Genomic DNA, 21,898 nt, shown 5'->3' on the forward strand with positions numbered 1-21,898 from the left:
CCCAAATCCAATAGGGGTCATCTGCTGGTCATGACCAACATCCCTGTCAACTTTCATGATCCTAGGCCCAAGCTTTCTTGAGTTATCATCTGGAAACCGTTTTACTGTTCAGGGTCACTGTGACCTTGCCCTTTGACATACAGACTTTAAAATCAATAGGGGTCATCTGCTGGTGATGACCAACCTTCCTGTCAACTTTCATGATCCTAGGCATAAGCATTCTTGAGTTATCATCCAGAAACAGATTGGTCTACATACCAACCGACAGACATCTGCGAAACAATATACTGCTCCTTCTTCGAAGGGGGGCATAAAAATGACCAAACTTGAAAGTTTCAATTATTGGATTACATTCTGGACTTATCATATTAGACTTAGGTTGCCACAATATGAAATAAAGATGAGAAAATACATGTGTTGACTACTTGTTTCATCATAAATTACCTTGAAAAATTGTCGGATTTGGGTTGGAAAAATGGTTTGATTTATGTTGGAAAATGGTCAGACCATGACGTCTAGCTATTGGTTTGCAAAACTGATATCCAAGGTTAATCCAACGTTGGGATCCAACATCTATACAACGTCTACCCGATGTCAAATGTTTTCTGGGTGACCTTTCAGCCAGAGGTCAGTCTGAGTCATACATTTGCCAAATTATCTTTTTATGGTAAATAATTTTGCTAAGTACTGGTACTAATAGAATATCCATGCATACAAAATTTATACAGCGGATACGAAAACTGACCTTGAATCTTTCACTTCTTAGTAGTGGCCTTGACCTCTGACCTAAGGCTACTGGTCTTGCATGCTAAACACAGTCTTTTTATGGTAGTCAACTTATTTTGAAATAAAAGCAATCTTTGCTGAAACTCCATCATGCAGTTTATGAAAAGATGTTTTAAAGACAAATATAGAGAGGTCAAAATAACCATGCTGCCGACTCCAGAATACAAACCTCAACAGTTGCAGTGATCACACTTAAGCTCCAGTGAGCTTAAAGTGCTTTTAGCTCTTATGAGCTTGTAACAATGTACAAAGTGCGGAATGTTGTATAGGAAATATATCTTAGATCAAGGGTACAAGAAACAAGAGCTTGTCGAACACGAAATGCCCCCCTTGATGCATTCATTAACTGCACAAGGAACAGAAATTATATGCTCACTGTAACAAAAGTTCTACTGTTCTGGTCCAATCTGACCTTGACCTTTAACCTAACAAGAGATCACAGAGTGATCTTGGCACTGACCACTGAGCAATTTTTGAATGTTCCAAATTTCAAGACTAGCTCAAGATCAAAATCAAGATCAAATTTCATTTCGGTACAGAACACTGTGCATGTGGTCCAAATTTGAAAGCTGTGGCTTGAGAAATTTGAAAGTAGGTCACTAGATCAATTTCAAGGTCAAAGTTCATTTCGGTAGACAGAACTATGCATGTGCTTCAAATTTGGAGGCTGTAGCTTGAGAAATGGGAAAGAGGTACTAGGTAAAAATCAATGTCAAATTTCAATTCAGAACACAAAAATATGCAAGCAGTCCAAATTTGAAGCCTGTAGCTTCAGAAATGTGAAAGTAGGTCATTAGGTCAATCTCAAGATCAAAGTTCATTTCGGTACACAAAGCTATGCATGTGATCCAAATTTGAAGGCTGTAGCTTGAGAAATGTGAAAGTAGGTCACTAGGTCAAAATCAAGGTCAAATTTTATTTCGGAACACAAAACTATGCATGTGGTCCAAATTTGAAGCTTGTACCTTCAAAAATGTGAAAGTAGGTCACTAGGTCAATAACAAGGTCAAAGTTTGTTTCGGTACACAAACCTATGCATGTGGTCCAAATTTGAAGGCTGTAGCTACAGAAATGTGAAAGCAGGTCACTAGGTCAAGATCAAGGTCAACTCATGTCAAGGTTCATCTTGTCAGTCAAAACAATACATGCGGTCCAAATTTGAATGATGTAGATTATAGACATGAAGATTCTTAGTTTTTCCCTATATAAGTCTATATGAACCATGTGACCCTCAGGGTGGGGCCATATTTGACCCTAGAGGGATAATGTGAACAAACTTGGTAGAGAACCACTAGATGATGCTACATTACAAATATCGAAGCCCTAGGACCTGTGGTTTTGGACAAGAGGCTTTTCAAAGTTTTTTCCTATATAAGTCTATATAAACCATGTGACCCCCGGAGTGGGGTCATATTTGACTCCAGGGAAATAATCTGAACAATCTTAGTAGAGGACCACTAGATTTTGCTACATACCAAATATCAAAGCCCTAGGCCCTGTGGTTTTGGACAAGAAGATCAGAAACCATTTAACTGTTCCTGGCAAAAGTCACCTTGACCTTTGACCTATGATCTCAAAATCAACAGGGGTCATCTACTGGTCATGACCAACCTCACTATCAATTTTCTTGACACTAGGCCTAAGCGTTCTTGAGTTATTGCCCCGGAAACCATTTTACTGTTCCTGGTCACTGTGACCTTGAACTTTGACATACTGACCTCAAAATTGATAGGGGTCATCTGCTGGTCATGACAAACCTCCCTATCAACATTCATGATCCTAAGCCCAAGGGTCATCTACTGGTGATGACCTATCTCCCTATCAACTTTCATGATCCTAGGCCCAAGCGTTCTTGAGTTATCATCCGGAAACCGTTTTACTAATCAGGGTCACTGTGACCTTGACCTTTGACATACAGATCTCAAAATCAATAGGGGTCATCTGTTGGCAATGACCAACCTCCCTATCAACTTTCATGATTCTAGGCCCAAGCGTTCTTGAGTTATCATCCGGAAACGGATTGGTCTACATACAGACCGACCGACCGACCGACCTACAGACCGACCGACATCTGCAAAACAATATAGCCCTCCTTCTTCGAAGTGGGGCATAATAAATGTTGCTATTACATAAATACTGTGAAATCATTTAATTTTGTGAGCAGCAATTTCATGATTTTTGTCAAAAACACCTATTTCGTTAGGTTAAGAACTTGTGGAGTTCAACTTTTGAACACACATAAAGGCAAATTTAACTTGTTCATTATCATTTAATTTTGTGGATTGACAATCATAAAATCCATGAAATTATATCGCCCAACAATATTAATGACATCACAGTAAGATACAATCGCTATATGTAACTATTTACCAACAAGAAGTATATAAAAGTGACGAGTTTGTTTTAGTATTTGTATATACAACCTGCTCCCAATATCTGAAAGATCTACTTTTAATCTCTAAAAAAATTTGGAACAATTCTGAAGGTCATTACTTTATTCACAAACAAGAGCTGTCACAGGAGACAGTGTGCTCGACTATTTCGATGCTGGATAGTGAAACTGGGCACATCTGAGGAAACTGGAGCTGTCACTGGAGTGTTTATTAACTCCAATGGTGAATGAAGATATTGCACAATTGCCTGAGTCTGTGTCAAAAATATTAAGTTATATGAGAGGTACAGATAAAATGTATCAAAACACTATACAAGTATAGCCTAAGCAAAAAGGGGGCAATATTAATAAAATATTGGTGCAAGTGTTACGCATCTTGTGTCATATGATGTAGGTGATAATGTGGTACAACTACTTCAAGTTTGAATCAAATGCATTTCATAATAACTGAGAGATAGTGAAAATGCATCCAAATTAACCTTTAATTCTAAGTAAAAGGGGGCATAATTCATGAAACATTGGTGCCAGAGTTATGCACCTTGTGTTATATGGTGTGGGTGATGATGTTGAACAACTATTTTAAGTTTGAATCAAATCCATTCTGTAATAACAGTGATAGAGTGAAAGTGCATCAAAACTTTAACCTGAAATTCTAAGTAAAAAGGGGGAATAATTCATGAAAAATTGGTGCCAGAGTTATGCATCTTGTGTCATATGGCATCGGTGATGATGCTGAACAACTATTTTAGTTTGAATCAATCCATTCAGTAAAAACAGAGATAGAGTGAAAGTGCATCAAAACTTTAACCTGAAATTCTAAGTAAAAAGGGGGAATAATTCATGAAAAATTTGTGTCAGAGTTATGCATCTTGTGTCATATGATGTGGGTGATGATGCTGAACAATTATTTTAAGTTTGAATCAAATCGATTCAGTAATAACAGAGATAGAGTGAAAGTGCATCAAAACTTTAACCTTAAAAACTAAGTGGAAAAGGGAGATAAATCATGAAATATTGGTGCCAGAGTTATGGCCCTTATGCCAGATGATGTGGGTGATGATGAGGAATAACTATTTCAAGTTTTTATCAAATCCATCAAGTAATTACAGAGATAAGTTGAAACAAGAGGACCATGATGGTCCTGAATCGCTCACCTATCCCCACATGACCCAGTGTTGAACTGAGTATGACGTCGTTATTTCTATTATTTGACAAAGTGACCTAGTTTTTCAGCACATGTGACCTAGATATCATCAAGATAAAAAATTCTGACCAATTTTCATGAAGATCCATTGAAAAATATGGCCTCTAGAGAGGTCACAAGGTTTTTCTATTATTTGACCTAATGACCTAGTTTTTGAAGGCACGTGACCCACTTTTAAACTTGACCTAGATATCATCAAGGTGAACATTCTCACCAATTTTCATGAAGATCTCGTGAAAAATATGGCCTCTAGAAAGGTCACAAGGTTTTTCTATTTTTCTACCTACTGACCTAGTTTTTGACGGCACATGACCCAGTTACGAACCTGACCTAGATATCATCAAGCTGAACAGTCTCACCAATTTTCATGAAGATCTCATGAAAAATATGGCCTCTAGAGAGGTCACAAGGTTTTTCTATTTTTAGACCTACTGACCTAGTTTTTGACCCCACGTGACCCAGTTTCGAACCTGACCTAGATATCATCAAGATCTCATGAAAAATATGGCCTCTAGAGAGGTCACAAGGTTTTTCTATTTTTAGATCTACTGACCTAGTTTTTAACCCCACGTGACCCAGTTTCGAACTTGATCTAGATATCATCAAGGTAAACATTCTGAACAATTTTCATGAAGATCCATTGAAAAATATGGCCTCTAGAGAGGTCACAAGGTTTTTCTATTTTTCTACCTACTGACCTAGTTTTTGACGGCACATGACCCAGTTTCAAACTTGACCTACATATCATCAAGGTGAACATTCTGACCAATTTTCATGAAGATCCATTGAGAAATATGGCCTCTAGAGAGGTCACAAGGTTTTTCTATTTTTAGACCTACTGACCTAGTTTTTGATCCCACATGACCCAGTATCGAACTTGACCTAGATATCATCAAGGTGAACATTCTGACCAATATTCATGAAGATCTCATGAAAAATATGGCCTCTAGAGAGGTCACAAGGTTTTTCTATTTTTAGATCTACTGACCTAGTTTTTACCCCACCGTGACCCAGTTTCGAACTTGACCTAGATATCATCAAGCTGAACATTCTGACCAATTTTCATGAAGATCCATTGAGAAATATGGCCTCTAGAGAGGTCACAAGGTTTCTCTATTTTTAGTCCTAATGACCTACTTTTGACCCCACGTGACCCAGTCTCGAACTTGACCATGATATTATCAAGGTGAACATTCTGACCAATATTCATGAAGATCTCATGAAAAATATGGCCTCTAGAGAGGTCACAAGGTTTTTCTATTTTTAGACCTACTGACCTAGTTTTTGACGGCACGTGACCCAGTTTCGAACTTGACCTAGATATCATCAAGGTGAACATTCTGACCAATATTCATGAAGATCTCATGAAAAATATGGCCTCTAGAGAGGTCACAAGGTTTTTCTATTTTTAGACCTACTGACCTAGTTTTTGACCCCACGTGACCCAGTTTCGAACTTGACCTAGATATCATCAAGGTGAACATCCTGACCAATTTTCATGAAGATCTTGTGAAATATATGGCCTCTAGAGAGGTCACAAGGTTTTTCTATTTTTAGACCTACTGACCTAGTTTTTGAGGGCACGTGACCCAGTTTCGAACTTGACCTAGATATCATCAAGGTGAACATTCTGACCAATTTTCATAAAGATCCCATGAAAAATGTGACCTCTAGAGTGGTCACAAGCAAAAGTTTACGGACGGACGGACGCACGCACGCACGCACGGACGGACGACGGACGCCGCGCGATCACAAAAGCTCACCTTGTCACTTTGTGACAGGTAAGCTAAAAAGCGAAAGTGTAAAAAAAACTTTAACCAAGGTGGGGATGCGGAAAGATGCCGACGCCGACGCTAGGGTTGAGTAGGATAACTCTCCTTATACTTCGTATAGTCGAGCTAAAAACTGATCTAGTGACAGTTCTTATTTTACAATTTTATTGACAACACCCAAATTTGCATTGCAAAGATAAAGAATTAATACCGTGTGACTATTTACACCTTTTAAGATGATTTTCGAGGCTGTTTTTTAATTTTCAAGTCGCTTTGTTAATAAATAATCATAACATACAAACCATTGCTTATATTATCCAATTCACAGTTTGACCTTCAAACTGGTTACCAAAGAGATATGAGAAGCTCCAGTACAAATTTCAGGTCCTGCAGACTTCTGTAAAGGTTCTTGGGTAACAGAAACCATCAGAGATATTCAAATATCAGCCAAATGACATCAAATTTATCCGTAACCATAAAAAACTTTCTTGCCAGTACAGTAGCACAGTTAAAGCGAATGACTGTCACTGTGTCCAGTACATGTAAGGCTTCAAGCTACAGAGACAGAATTTCAAGTATCCCAAGTAACCTTTAAATCTGCGGTGAAACTAGATTAATAACAAGCTGCCACAACAAAAATAATAAAATAATTACTCCGACATCATTATCCGAAAAAGCCAATCCTACATCATCTATCATATCCCACTAAAATAAAAGGAAATAAAAAATAACTTTCCTGTATAGAAAAAGACAATGATATAATAAAGAAAAGTACACTTAAGCTCTTTATATAACCATGCAAAGCACATCAACCACTCAATAATGAAGTCAATCATTACAGTTTCCTTTTAAATTTTGCAGCACTACTCATAATGGTAATCTGCATTTACTGTGTGATAACGTATTAATATCAAATCATCACCCCAGCACAAGAAGCGTATAACTGCATTGACACCAAGAAGGAGTTACCTCTTTTATATCCTGGGGCGATGATACCTATTGTTGCCCATTATTCATGTTAATGCAGATCATTCAAGAACGTAGCTTTCATATAGTTGATTTTCATTACGGAATTCCAGTACCTTAAGATACTAGCACTAAAATTCATCAGCGATGATTGTTGTTGAGTAACAGACTGAAAACATATCAGCCCTGATCGGAATTCTACATGACTAACAATGCTTTAGTCATCACAACTATATAATGTTTAGTCACGTCGACGTCATATTTAGCGCCATGTACACATTTGCTATAAATTATTTCTTAATTGAACCCTAGACCTCTAACACCTAAGGTGGACACACTACCACATCACTATTAAAGCCAGCTCATATAGCAAGGCAGTATAAGTACCCTCTTATACTATACCCTACTAAAGTTGTTCTCATACAAACTGTGCAAGCTTACAAAAAAGGCCTCTGGAGGAACAAAAACTAATTACAGACGTGAAATAAAGTACAAACCTCATTTGTGTCATCTGTGGAGTTATTCCTTCTAATCAGCCGATGTGGAACTGCGTATCCTTCCGTGTCAACATAAATATCATAACCATTCTTCCCGTTATTTATACCTAGCTGATCAGGGTCCATGTAAACTACATTACCTGCAAGAGATGGACCATACATTACCCAGTTTTTGGTTGTTTCTTTATATAATTAACAACAGGCCTAAGCCTTACTGGAAGGCACAGTTTGAAAGTATTGTAAGTATGAAAGTTCAACAAAATACAGTAGTTTACAATAAAATAAGTTGAATTATAAGAGAATATCAAATGAGCTAAAATAAAACCTGACACTCATTTTGGTGAAATAATGCAAAAACTGGTCTCTAACAAAATATCTCATGGTATGGTACATGGAGCAATGATTGTTAAAAGTGGCAACATCCCATGCATATTATATTACTATTAGCAAGCTTATGAGAAAGCAGGTGCTTCCCCTTTTGCTCTTGCATATAAAAGTTATTTTCACACCACGTAGAACACAACTTCTTTAAGATCCACTTAATATCAAAGCAAAAAAACTTCATGACTCTTATCTTAAAATTTTGCTATATGTTTCACCAAAAGTAAAGCAGAGTTAATCTGACAAATTGCTTTTATATGAAACAACTCTTTACGGCGTATGCTAGAATTCCCTGTATGTGTGAGGACGAAATTTTCCCCAATAATAGAATTTCTTGAAAATTTAGATATCAATCCCAAAATGCCATTTTCAAGGGCAGATAACTCTTTTCAATACCAGTGACCTATGATTTTTATTTCATATTTTGTTTCTCAGATGATTGTCCTTCAATATCCAGTCTGAAGAAATTCTATTATTGGGAAAAATTTCACCCGGAATTCTAGCGTACACTTTAATTCCTGAATGCTTTCATATGTCAAAACAGTGCAACTTCTTCTTTGCATAAAAACCATGAATGCCAAATTTTATAACATCAGCTACAGAAAATATAATAAGACCAGTTGACAGTGATCATTTACAAACCTTGATCATCAACAGCTTTTGGTATGCACTCAGCACTAAGACTTCTGCGGATGGGTTCAGGGTGTGAGGCTCGTGGCAAGTCCCAATGCTTCAAGGGTTCATTCTTATCCCTATTCTGAAACACTTGAGCAGGAATCATCTCATAAAATGGATTGTCATCTTTGTCACTGTCATTTTTTGATTTTGACATTTCATCTGAATCTGATCCCTCGCTTGACCTAAAGTCCATACTTTCTGTAGCGATGGAGAATGGGCGGGGTTTCGACCTCGGTGGGGGTGGTCTTGTTGGCTTTTTCTTTTTGTTTAATACTGGTATTTTAGGAAGTTCTCTCTGGGAGAAATCAACACTCTTGTCTTTAGTTTGTGTCACCGGCACATTATCGCCATTATCGTTTTGCGTCTCTTGCAGTTTTATTTAGATTCAGCTGCTTCGTTCTCTAGTTTAACTTTTATGTAGTCATCATGAGCACCAGTACGCTTTGGTTTTACTGGCGGAGGTTTTGACACTGCCTTCTGAGCAGTAGGTGGATGTTCATTTGATTCATTTTTTGTGTCACTTTCATTTGTTTTCTCTACAAGGGATCTTTGTCTCACTGGGGGACGGGGTGGGTAGGCTTCCCATGTGAGTTCGTTTTCACATTATCCGAGTTTTCGCCACTAAAAGATCTTTGTCTAAATGGGGCGCGGTGGTTTAGAAGGTTTAGACTGGGTGGAGCTACAGGTGGGTGGGGCTTACTGTTACTTCCAGCACCTTCAAACATTTTAGACCTTTCAAATACACTAACAGGTCTTTGAGTTTCTTCTGAATTTGGCACATCTAAATCTGTTTTTCCAGAGTTTTTCTCCCATATCTTTGAATACACATGATCTTCTCTGTTGCCATCATCTTTGCTATGTTTTCTTATAGGAACTGGAGATTTTTTTTCCGAAACTGTGCTGGGTGTATACTGAACTTTCTTGCGGGACTAGGACTTTTATTTCTTTGGTTTTAGAGGGACTTTGATATTACCATCACTTGTTTTTCTGTATGGATTTTGTTCAAACTGATCTCTGACCCTAGACACTCTGTTGGAAGTATTTTCTTCAGGCGGTGTCAGAGCCACACCGCTAGCGATCTGTCCAAATTGTTTCACTGGCAAATTGGCCAGGCCATGTTCTATGTGTTTTCTAGGTGTTGGTTTCGGATGGTATGAGTTTTCCGTTGAGGCAGATGGAGAGACATTGCGATGTGTCCTAATGGGTGAGTGACTGTCTCTATTCACATGTCGAGGGGGTGAGATGTGCTGCCTCCATCTGTTAGATGGTGTTTCATTTTGAGCCATATCTGAAATATTAAAACATTCTATTTCAGAAAATAATCTGTACATTATTAATCATTTACAATCTGAAAAGCATCTGACCAATTGATCTCATTTAAAAGAATCTGACCAAAGCATCTCAGTCATTAGCATCTGACAAAAACATCTGACTAAGGCGTAAAAAAAATTGTTTGTTTCCTGTATCTCAACTAAATTTTTGGCCCAACCCTAAATGTTTTTATGGCCTTGGAGAATTTTTTTTTTTCTTTTGAACAAAAAGTTGCAAAACTTCACTTTTTATGCTTTAAACAATTATTGTCAGTCATGATAGAAATCAACTTACTGATGCTTTAAAGGCATAACACCCTTATTTGTATTCATTTTTTGACATAAAGATAATTTTCAAAAAGTCTCCCTTAATAAAAAAAATTTAAAAAAAAAATTAAAAAAAAAAAAAAAATCCGACCTCATAACCTACCCTAATTTTTTTGAGCATGTTACCAGAAACAAAGATTTTTTTAGGCCTAAAGCATCTGATGAAAGCATTTGACAATAGCATCTGACTAAAGCTTAAGAGATGTTTAATTTACTCCTACAAGGAACTTGCAAAAAGTACATTCCATTTATAAGTCAAAATTAATGCTATTTTCACAAAATACATTTTGTGATAAAGTTTGAGAGAACTTCCAGAAAAAAAAACCCCAAAAAATTAGAGTAATTAAGTTGCTTTCAGTGTAAGTTCTACTAATGTCTTTAAAGTACAGTGCTGGAAGTAACTTATGAGAGACTGACATTTTCACTGTAATAGTAAACAGTGCTGGAAACTAGAAGACAGCTGTTTTAATAATCGTTCACATGTAAATGAAATTTACTTACCTAATTACACATAAAAGCTAATAAAGCTCAAGTTGCAAACTATTGTCAAAATAAATAAATAAATAAATAAATAAATAAATAAAAAAATAAAAATTAAAATTTGGAAATTTAAAGTTCAGAATTTAAGAAAAAAACATACTGTTTACTTTCTGACTGACTCCATTTATCAAAGGTAAGTTTATAGGGTAAAAAAGTCCCATTAGCATACTGAAAGTAACATTTCAATATATATCAGAATGTGTAGGACTGTCAATGTTCAAAGTGTGAATCAATATATCAATGACAAATAATTATATGTAATACTAGCAAGTGTATATATCAACATGATCAACTGAATCTTATGCGATTTTCAGAATATAAATTGCAAGTTTAAATGTTTTGATGCAAGTCTCAGCCCAAAATGTGGTTACTCCACTGATATAAAGAAAAAGCAGTTACTGTAAAATCATTCAATTTTGTGATCACAAAATTTTGTGGTTTTGTCCAAAATAGCTATTTTGTGGGCATATAAATTGACTGATTTCAAATTTTGAATTTATTATGAAACAAATTTATGGAAATTTTGTTTGTTTATTGGGATTAAAATAATTCATGGATTATATCTCAACTACAAAATCCGCAAAAAAATCAGCCCTAACGAAAATTTGTCACTTTTCAATAACTAAATTTTTGACTGACAAAATATTAATACCTTTGTTATGGAATTCTGTCCCTCCAGGCTGTTCTGATGCATTTTCCTGATCACATGACTGTTCAAACATGCGTCGGATATTCTGCATCTGACCTTGCGGCAGGTTGCGTACACTACCCTTGGTGGCCTGATCCTCCATCCATAAATGGTTATATTCTGACAAACAGACGCAGCAGAGAACTTCCATACTAATTACCGTGTTAAGTTAAATGACATCCTGAAAGTGTAAATGTCTATGTTTTAATTGCAAGTAAATGCCTTTTGAACAGATGTACAGCTGTCAACGGTGACAAAATTTTTTCATTATTATCATTTATATTGCATTGTTGATAAATAATAATAAAAAAAAAACTATATCATTTATGTCAATAGTAAGGCGTAATTATTATTTTAAGTTGTTTACGAACAGCTTAATCACAAAACAACACTTGTTTTCACTGCATGTCTTCATTTTCAACAGCTTAAGATTTTACTGACAATAACAAAAGTATTTATTTCACATAATGGGTGGGCCGATGGTCTAGTGGTAACACGCTTGACTGTCAATCCAGAGGTCCGGGATTCAAATCCCGGTCCAGGCACTGGAAATTTCTGAGATGCTCTTGAGTGTCTCCCACCTAACTAGAGGCCTGTACTGGTTCTTCCCAAGAAAGACTGCTTTGCGTGTATCGGTGCTATACACCGGGCACGTTAAAGAACCAGACTGTCTATTCGAAAAGAGCTAGGCTAAGTTAGCCGGACACGTCTGTATCTGAAAAATTCTCTCTGTCTTTTCTGGGGGCTTTATCTTACTCTGTCCCTGTAAGGATGATTTCGCATCCTGTGTGCTGCAGTATATGTAAAGCGCCTTAAAACGTGTTTACCATGAAAAGGGCGCTATGTAAATCTGTTATGATATAATAAACTAACAAAAGTATTTTGTTCCAATTTACCTTCACAATTACTAACAATTGAAAGCTTTCTCAATTTCTAAAAAAAAACAAAAACATAATTATACCAGTTATTCTGGAGGCATGGTACCTTTTAAGCAGCAGGTTTCCATTACAGAAGTTTAATTGGCAATCAATGAGCACTTTCATTTAATATCATATAAGTGATGTATAAAATCATCTTATTAGATATTTTTTTTGCCAAGATGACATAATTATTAATTAATGACTTCCCCTATGCTCTTCAATTACAAAGTGATGTACTTGGTGTAATTTTGAAGCAAAGAAATATCATCTCACTGAGTGCAACTTCATTTAGGTATATTAAATTATTAATAAAAATATGTAAAAATTATTTGGTTGAGATTCTATGATTTTGCAACAATATTTTAGAAAAATCAAACCTGCATTCGATTTTTGTTTCTGGATACAAGAGCCTTTTTATGTAAACATTTTACCATGCAATTACCTGTACCAAAAATTCCCAGAAATTTATCTTTAAAAATGCAATGTCAATAGTTTTATTGATAATGAATATTACTAGTAATAGAAATTAAAGGTATACTAAAGAACATTCATATACATTTGTAATTAATGCAACCCCAGTGAATTTAACAACTTGCCAAATTAGGAACATTGAGGGAAAGGGAATTCTTAAAGCTATTTGCCCACAGTTTGGGTAAAAATTTTCAAAATGTTCATTTCCATCATTAGATTGGCATATGTACAAGTATATGACACAGAAAAATGATAAATATGCTAACTTAAAGATAATAGTTAGATACTGGTAAAAATGCAAGAATGTAAAAAAGCGTTGCGATGCTTATTGATACGGATAATTTTTGTTGCAAAAATCATATTTCAAGAAGTTTTTACCCGTTGTCATTTTCCAAGTACTCACTTTTTATAGATTTTTGAGAGAAAACTATTTTTGCCTGAAATAAGTGGGAGAGTATCTTTAACCACATTGTGAAACTGTGAATGTCATAAACTTCATTTTATAAAAACAGAAAAAATCACATCTTTTCCTTTGGCATTATTTAAGCTACTACATTATTTTGGCTTTTAAAAGTAATCTGTTGTTGTTGTAATATAAGTCTTGACCTGCATAAATTTAGCGTTTCTTTAAATTGGTACTAGAATGTGTCTGCAGGACACATGGTGTGCCCAAACTGGTACATTTGTCATTGGAACTAGAATGTGTCTGCAGGACACATGGTGTGCCCAAACTGGTACATTTGTCACAAATAAGGGGCAATAATTCAAATGTTTGCAGCCTCATTTTATATAAAGGATTCATTATTCTAGTCCATATGCTTTTTTAGTTACAATGTTTTGTATGAGCATCACAAACAAAAAATCTATATTGGCTAGTTCTAAGGCCTTAAATCTGTAATTAGCATTAAAATCACAATAAGAATGCCAAGTGTGCAAGGTCACATCATGATAAAGACTCATGAAAGGTTTCATGAATTTACATCTAATACTTTTTGAGCTAGGCACGTCAATAGGTGAAAATGTGCATTTATTTACTATTTCAGGGGTCATAACTTTGGAAATAGGAGGTGGAGCCAGACAAAAAATAGGTGGTGCGCAAGTTAATATAATAATAAAGACTCATGCAAGGTTTAATCAATTTATATAAAATATTTTTTGAGCTAGGCGTGTCACAAACTTTTTTCGGATACATAGAGAAGACCAAATCTATATGCATCCTCCACTGAGTGGTGGGGGCACAAAAAATGTCAAATATTTTCACAACAGATATTGTATTACTAAGTATAGTGTTTAATGGATTAGTTTTTTCTGATATATTTTCAGTTCAACTGTGAAACAATTTCTAAAACTTTATATTAATTTCTTTCAATTCAATCCTGATCCATATCGTTGTTATAAGGGTATTTATCAGAGTTCTAACTTAATTCTAGACCAATTTTCCTTTTAACTCTAATTTCTAAGCATCAAGCAAGGGAGCAAATGGATTCATTCTTCATAGTTCATGTCTTTGGTTTGACAAGTTAGGGGTTACCCATGACCTCCAACACTCAAAGGGAGTATTAAAACTACCACTAGGCAGTCTATTAATTAACGGCGGCAGTTCACTAGGCAATCTATTGACGGTGGCAGTTTTATAGGTTGACACCTTAACCATGCACATACATTGTCACCTTTACCACCAAAATATACATGATGTATATATAGCGATCAAATTAAAAGTGCTTTATAATTCTTAGAGTAAACCTGGGGGAGACATGTGGATCGAACCTTACTGGACCTTGTCATCTGCAGATGGCATTTGGTGCCCAACATGGGGCAATGACGGAATAACACTGGTATTCCGATGCCTGTAATTGCTTGATTTATTAAGTATCCTGGTATCATGTGTTCTCGACAGTCTAACAAACACAGGTATATTTATAAAATAAATATGATAAATTCATCTTTCAAATTACCATTTCCTCAAAATTTTACCCCTTCCTCATCATCCTGCTTTAAAAAATACACGTTTTTATTTTCGTCGAGTTCATTGTAGCACATTTTATAAGTGACCTACTTTCTAGTACCAGGAAGCACCTGTCATATATTCCCGAGCTATATTTAGAAACTGATATTTTTACCATTTCTGTTAAAATAACTGTTGTGAAACTGTGTCACTGCAAAAAGTATATAATTTTGAAATATCACCTGCTTTATAAAAATAGCATTTTTCATTATTTTCTTAATATTTCTAAACTAAAACAAAGGGTATGCAGAAATGATATGGTTGCCCAGCAACTTATCTGACAAATGAAATAATTTGAAAACCCCAAATTGCTACATATTTTTCAAAACCTACCCATATCAATATCAAAAGGCTATAGGCTGAACTTCTTTTAAAAGTTAACACTTTTCCTCTAAAATATTTCCTTTACAGACAGCCCTGAGATATATCTGAGAAAATAAATATGTTTCAGTTCTTTCACGTAACGCCTATTGCTACTTTACGCAGTCACCATCTCTTACAGTTGAAATCAGGCAGATTGATGTCATCATGGTTTATTTTGATTGACTTCCAATGTAGAAATTTTGATATCAGTAATGTTGCTTGATGGAAGATATATGGATATATACCGATTTTTAAACCATGTTAAAAGTTACATTAAGATTTCCTAACTTAATTACATAATTTGAAATCAGACTGAAACTGTCTTACTTTGACTCGAGGTAAACTGTTTATTTTTTCATTTTTTAAAACAGCAGACACAATGTTTACACTCTTGTGTATTTACTTGTGAGGATTATGTTGCATGCAAAAATATACTGGCCATTTCCATAATAGCCCGAGAATACATGTATGTCGAGAACACGACGTCATGATACCTGCTGAAATTTGAATTGGTGGGGAAACATGTCAACCATGTCAACTGGAAAATAAAAATGCTAAAATGGGGAGAAAATGTTAAGGCGGCTGGTTAGCTCAGTCAGTAGACAAGCTTACTGTCACTGAGTGGCTGCTATTTAATATTTGCTACATATTTTTCATTTGCAGCCACTTACAGTTTCAGTTTGACCGTTACAATTTAAAACAAACTGTATGCATCAGATTAGTTCGACCAGCTCAGCCGGTAGAGCAATGGACAGTATTTTAAGCTCTGGGTTCAAGTTCCAGTCTTGCTACACACTTTTTTCACCCTGTGACAATTTGGTGGTACGGGTTGGGGTATGCCAGCATTATGTTATACTTACAAAAAGGGAATAATCCACTCAAAATTTCATGTTCCAACTAGGACGAATTTTCTCTTTCTAGTCATAACAGGACTTTTTAGTTTTAAGAATATCACACTTTACGATTCAGGCAAATTCTACTGTCGAAACAAAAAGTAACTAACAGAAAATGAAACCTAGACCACAAAATAACACATCTATTTTCAATTTCACTTCCTTATTTTCCAGTGGAGCAAATTTACACTAACACCGTTCAAACTATTTCCGGCCTTTTACTTCCTGTCTTAAAATGGTGAGATTGTATGAAATACTCTTGTCAAAAATCGACATTAATCAGCTTTATCTTGAATATATCCATAAAACTTCCAATTTGCTTTTAAAGTAATTGATTTCTGTCAGATATTTTGATTATCATTTATTGCGATAACTGGTTAGAAATAGGAAAAAATCGTCTGAAATATGTATCTACATCATGGAGTGTAATGCATGTTTATTCAATGTTTGATTTATTTGAAATAGTGGAAGTATCTTGTATTTATTTCAGACCACAAAGAACAAGAAGACTAGAAAGTTGCGTGGTCATGTCAGTCACGGACATGGTCGCATAGGTAATACAGATTATTGTCTAGATTTATATTTGAAGTGGCTAGGGATCTAGCTGAAAAAATTATATCGGCTTAGAGATGTTAATATGCTGTTACGGGTCTCTGAGCTGAAACGAAACCTGTATTGAAACCTAACCAGAAAATGTGCCAGATGTCTGTCTGCTATAATTTCATCAATTGAAATGCAAATTATGGACTTGTCTTTTTGAAATATTTCTAATCCATTTTTCGATCTGACATAAATATTAGTCCAAATAATTGTACTTGAGATTTGAATATCGTTATATTTTTTTGACTTGTCGATATCCGCCTCCGGAGCACTTTTAGAATCTGTCCGTAGGTAAAATCTGCATAATTTGCAATATCCAGTACCTGTATGGTTTAAATAAAGGTAAGGCTTTTTTAGTTTGTATATTTCATAATTGGGGGGCTGCTGCCCCCCACACCCCCCGCATTTTCTAAACCTGGCGAGGAAAATATATGCTACCATATCGATAAATAAAAGAATGCCCAAATAACGAGAATAGCTACGGACAGATTCTAAAGTCTAGCCCCGCCTCCCAGTACAAACCAGAAAAGGAAAAGAATAGCACAGTCCCCTTCTTTGCATAAATAACACCCAACTGAATCCATTTGGTGGGAATTGTTACAATAAAGCGACGGATCAAAAAAAGAAATACATACATAGAAAGCCTGTAATTTTTCCTTTCCAATGATGTATATATTATCTAGATTCCTTAAAAAACTTTCAAACTATGGCAGTTAAAAAAATTCAGAGGTTTACTACATATTGGAAAATGGCCGATACAGGTAAACACATTACTACCCGAAGCGTTTTCATTGGTCACGCCTCCGGCCGACAAAGATGTAGCAGTTTTAAAGTTTAACTTTTAGGCTTTAATTTAAGTGGTTGATAAATGTGGGTGCTGTTCGAAAATTGTTTAGATACAGATTAATAAGTGTTGTTATTTCAGGTAAGCACAGAAAGCATCCTGGTGGTCGTGGTAATGCTGGTGGTCAGCATCATCATAGAATCAACTTTGATAAATAGTAAGTAATAAAATGTTGAGCTTTTAATACCATTGTTATAAATAGAAGAACAATAACGAAAACATTATCGGAAAAGTCTCTGTTGGTAATTCGGGGTTTACTTCATGGTAAATCAGGGTTTTCTATATAGTCGATGCGATTCAAAAGTAGTACAACTATTTTGTCACGGATAATGGTTTCACTACCCGATCCCTCTTTTCTCATTAGTAATATTTAACATGTTATTGTTACAAATACCGTGCGAGAGTAGTATAAGGAGGTATATTGTTTTCAGTCTGTCATATAGGTAGATAGTTTGGTTTCTGGTCGATAAAAGTCCTGAGAAAGTTCAGGACTTCAATGGAAGGTTGCTTTTAATCAGAAGGCGGTCCCTATTTTTGCGAGAGTAGAGTAGGGAGGGGACATCAAAAAGCAAGTTTGCAGTAACCATGCGTCTGTAAAATGGAGAACAATTGGGGTACACAAGTAGTAAAACTTTTTAGGATGATTCCCTGTAATCACTTGATGAGTATTGTTCAAGGAGTCAGTAGATAAGTGACCTCGAGACTGAAAATGTTTTCAGATATTAAAGTTTGCTAAGGACTTTCCAACTTAATAGGATGATTGAATTTGATGAGTATTATTTTTTTTGGGTCAGGAGGTCTATGGTCAAGGGCAAAGTGTCTTAGACTGAAAACAGGTTCAGGTAATATAGAATGTCAAACTTAGTTTGAGCCAAGACTTTACCCACCCAGTTGCCTCCAGCAGGCCATCACAGGAAGCATACATGTTTTATAGAGGGCTCTTTAATATCCTGTGATGCCCCCAAAAATACTGAGCCCTGCAAAAAAAGTTACAAATGTCTTGAAAATGAAGTATGATAGTAGACTTCTTCGACTGTATTTCTCAAGAGATGATCAATGTTTACTTTGTATTTAGGAAAAATTCCTCTTAACTTCTATTGCACATACATGGAGAGAATTTTAGCAAGAGAGATTAATTTTCTTTTCAGCCATCCAGGTTACTTTGGTAAGGTCGGTATGAGATACTACCATAAGACAAAGAACCAGTTCCACTGCCCAACACTCAATGTGGATAGGATCTGGTCTCTGGTTACTGAACAGACAAGAGAAAAATACGCTAAGGAAACCAGCAAAGCCCCTGTGATTGATTGTGTCAGAGCTGTAAGTATATACTTGGCAAATATTTAACATGAAGTAGGTGAAATATAGTGGACGGATTAAAAAAGAAGCACCATTGCCCATGATGTAACAAGTTATCCCTGTCAGACTAGAAGACATGGTGAAAAAAGCACGTCAGACTGAGGCAGTGGTAGTGGTTATTACATACTAGTGACTATAGCTGTAATGATTAATTCTTTTGTCAAAAGATGACATTTCAACTATGCTGTTGTCAGGCTGAGTGCGCTGTTTACCTGATAGCTTTTCAAAATCGGGCTTTGAAAAGTAAAAAATATTTATCACCAGCTAATGCATGGCTTTTCATCCTTGTATAACGCAAGCCGATACTCCATATTTTCCAAAAATAGGCTTTTATCGCTTATGAATTTCCCAATTTTAACCAGTTACTATACATGCGATTCTTTTATTTAAGATGCAGTTTGGATGTGTTTTAAATAAAATGTATCAGTCATTTCAGATCAAATTTAAACAAAGAGCATTCAGATTCTTCAAACTGATTACATATTTTGTATCAATTTTTGCCTAGGATGTAACAAGTTATACCTGTCATACAGTAGGCATGGTGAAAACAGCACGTCGGACTGAGGCAGTAACAGGATAGCTGTCAGAATGTTTTCAATGACCTTCAGACTAATTTCATATTTTTCATGAATATTTGCCTATGATGTAACAAGTTATCCCTGTCATACAGTAGACATGGTGAAAACAGCAAGATAGACTGAGGCAGTAACAGATAGCTGTTAAAAATGTTGGCAATGACCTTTTTCAGACTGATTACATATTTTTCATCAATTTTTGCCAATGATGTAACAAGTTATCCCTGTCATACAGTAGACATGGTGAAAACAGCACGTCAGACTGAGGCAGTAACAGGATAGCTGTCAGAATGTTGGCAGTGACCTTTTTCAGACTGATAACATATTTTTCATCAATTTTTGCCTAGGATGTAACAAGTTATCCCTGTCATACAGTAGACATGGTGAAAACAGCACGTCAGACTGAGGCAGTAAGAGGATAGCTGTCAGAATGTTGGCAGTGACCTTTTCCAGACATTACATATTTTTTCATCAATTTTTGCCTAGGATGTAACAAGTTATCCCTGTCATACAGTAGACATGGTGAAAACAGCACGTCAGACTGAGGCAGTAACAGGAGAGCTGTCAAATGTTTTCAATGACCTTCAGACATATTTCATATTTTTCATGAATATTTGCCTATGATGTAAAAAGTTATCCCTGTCATACAGTAGACATGGTGAAAACAGCAAGTTAGACTGAGGCAGTAACAGATAGCTGTTAAAAATGTTGGCAATGACCTTTTTCAGACTGATTACATATTTTTTCATGAATTTTTGCCTAGGATGTAACAAGTTATCCCTGTCATACAGTAGACATGGTGAAAACAGCACGTCAGACTGAGGCAGTAACAGGATAGCTGTCAAAATGTTTTCAATGACCTTCAGGCTAATTTCATATTTTTTCATGAATTTTTGCCTAGGATGTAACAAGTTATCCCTGTCATACAGTAGACATGGTGAAAACAGCACGTCAGACTGAGGCAGTTAACAGGATAAGTGTCTAATTAAGAGTAAGCTGAAGTCAGGGTTCCCACGCTACCGGGAAAACGGGAAAAGTCCGTGAATTTCAAAAATAGACTCCCGGCCGTGAAAATACCGGGAATTTGGCGAGAAAACGGCAAAGGTACGGGAAAATACCGGGAATTATCCAATTTTGCTAAGGGAAGTAATTCATGATTCAAAATGGCGGACATGGATGTCATTTCAATTTCCTTTTTCGAAAATACCTATGTTTTTGTGGTTGATGGGCCTATATAGGTAGGTGCATGTAAGGGCAGGCTTATGACTGTTCTCGTAGAACAATTTGCCGCCACAGCATGACTGCTCTAAATGCTGTAAGACGCTTGCCCCATTAGCTCAGTTTGATACAACACTGACTGAAATCATTTGTCATCTACCTGTGATTCATGTGGGGAAGTAAGCATTTACTTGTGGAGAACAGGTTAATACTGGTACAGAATCTTGGAACTCTAGTTTGGTTAACTGCCTGCTGTTACATAGTGAAGTACTATTGAAAAACAGTGCTACACCCTCTAAAAATGCAGTAAGGTCAAACCATGTTTCTCAGAAGGTGCTGTATTTTTCTCTTATGATTTATTGTAGAGGTCTCTCTAATTTTAGGGTTACTTCAAGGTACTTGGAAAAGGACATCTTCCCAAGCAGCCATGTATTGTGAAGGCCAAGTTTTTCAGCCAACAAGCACAGAAAAAGATTCGACAAGCTGGTGGTGCCTGTGTGTTGGTCGCTTAGAATGTACATACTGACAAATAAAGAGAAAAATCTTAAGACATTCTGTTTCTGTTTTAGAAATCTTAACATGATTGATCTCGGTGCAAAAAAAGTTTACTGTTTCTTAATATATCAGTACAATTGAGAATTGCTGTGAAATCATTTGGTTTGGTTCAAAATTTCATGATTTTGGTGAAAATGATCATTTTGTACAGACAACAATTCATGAATTTTGACCTTAGAACATAAAATGAAGGAATTTTATTGCTAATTTTGAGATTAAATTTCACAAATTGACAGCCCCACGAATATTATTCCTCCACGAAAATAAATGATTTTACAGTATGTTATGGTGTAGTTCGTGCGCCTGTCTGAGGCAGTTTTGTGAAGTAGAAATCTCCTTCATGAAGTGAAATTTCTTGATGTTTTCCGTTTCATATTTCAATGTATATCATTATTTAAAAATTTGTCTGCGGTGTCAAAATTTAGAACATTGCAGGTTATTCACACAAAGTAGCTTTGCACATTCAACTTCTTGAGAGTCCAAAATTAGAAGTTTTGCATACAATATGCAAGGATTTACTATATGTAGGCAAACCAGTATAAGTATGAAATACC

General features: G+C 35.8%; 3 protein-coding genes across 5 annotated transcripts in view; 1 reads left to right on the forward strand and 2 right to left on the reverse strand.

Moving 5' to 3' along the window:
- The window catches only part of LOC128549883 (DENN domain-containing protein 2D-like), a 48,717-nt gene extending 39,474 nt beyond the window's left edge, over positions 1-9,243 (reverse strand). For 2 of the 3 annotated variants that reach the window (XM_053527579.1, XM_053527576.1), the window contains exons 1-3: positions 8,641-9,243; positions 7,618-7,757; positions 6,809-6,859 (exon numbers count right to left, since the gene is read on the reverse strand). In XM_053527579.1, the coding sequence (XP_053383554.1) occupies positions 6,809-6,859; positions 7,618-7,757; positions 8,641-8,869 (420 nt within the window). In that variant the 5' untranslated portion in view covers positions 8,870-9,243. The remainder of the gene's footprint in view (positions 1-6,808; positions 6,860-7,617; positions 7,758-8,640) is intronic. The other variant, XM_053527577.1, reaches the window with a different exon arrangement.
- Positions 9,244-9,614: 371 nt separating this feature from the next.
- LOC128549952 (uncharacterized) lies at positions 9,615-11,703 on the reverse strand. Its single transcript, XM_053527747.1, has 2 exons — positions 11,506-11,703; positions 9,615-9,964 (listed from the first exon to the last, which is right to left on the reverse strand). Exons 1-2 carry the CDS (start codon positions 11,690-11,692, stop codon positions 9,615-9,617), a joined length of 537 nt encoding a protein of 178 aa, XP_053383722.1. The 5' UTR covers positions 11,693-11,703.
- Positions 11,704-14,814: 3,111 nt separating this feature from the next.
- LOC128549953 (60S ribosomal protein L27a-like) lies at positions 14,815-21,337 on the forward strand. The gene is made up of 5 exons (XM_053527748.1): positions 14,815-14,843; positions 16,659-16,747; positions 17,719-17,794; positions 18,786-18,957; positions 21,173-21,337. The coding sequence occupies exons 1-5, from the start codon at positions 14,815-14,817 to the stop codon at positions 21,299-21,301; spliced, it is 495 nt and encodes a 164-aa protein (XP_053383723.1). The 3' UTR covers positions 21,302-21,337.
- Positions 21,338-21,898: the final 561 nt, after the last annotated feature.

This window comes from Mercenaria mercenaria, chromosome 17 (assembly GCF_021730395.1).
Source record: "Mercenaria mercenaria strain notata chromosome 17, MADL_Memer_1, whole genome shotgun sequence".
Lineage (NCBI taxonomy): Eukaryota > Metazoa > Mollusca > Bivalvia > Venerida > Veneridae > Mercenaria > Mercenaria mercenaria.

What these genes read in the sequence shown, in the direction of transcription:
- LOC128549952 (XM_053527747.1), bottom strand. Translation starts at nt 11,692, where the DNA reads ATGGAAGTTCTCTGCTGCGTCTGTTTGTCAGAATATAACCATTTATGG. An exon ending in GACAGAATTCCATAACAAAG is followed by an intron (nt 9,965 to 11,505) that starts GTATTAATATTT and finishes TTAATATTTCAG; the next exon opens with ATATGGCTCAAAATGAAACA.
- LOC128549953 (XM_053527748.1), top strand. Translation starts at nt 14,815, where the DNA reads ATGTGTTCTCGACAGTCTAACAAACACAG. An exon ending in TCACGGACATGGTCGCATAG is followed by an intron (nt 16,748 to 17,718) that starts GTAATACAGATT and finishes TTGTTATTTCAG; the next exon opens with GTAAGCACAGAAAGCATCCT. An exon ending in TGATTGATTGTGTCAGAGCT is followed by an intron (nt 18,958 to 21,172) that starts GTAAGTATATAC and finishes CTCTAATTTTAG; the next exon opens with GGTTACTTCAAGGTACTTGG.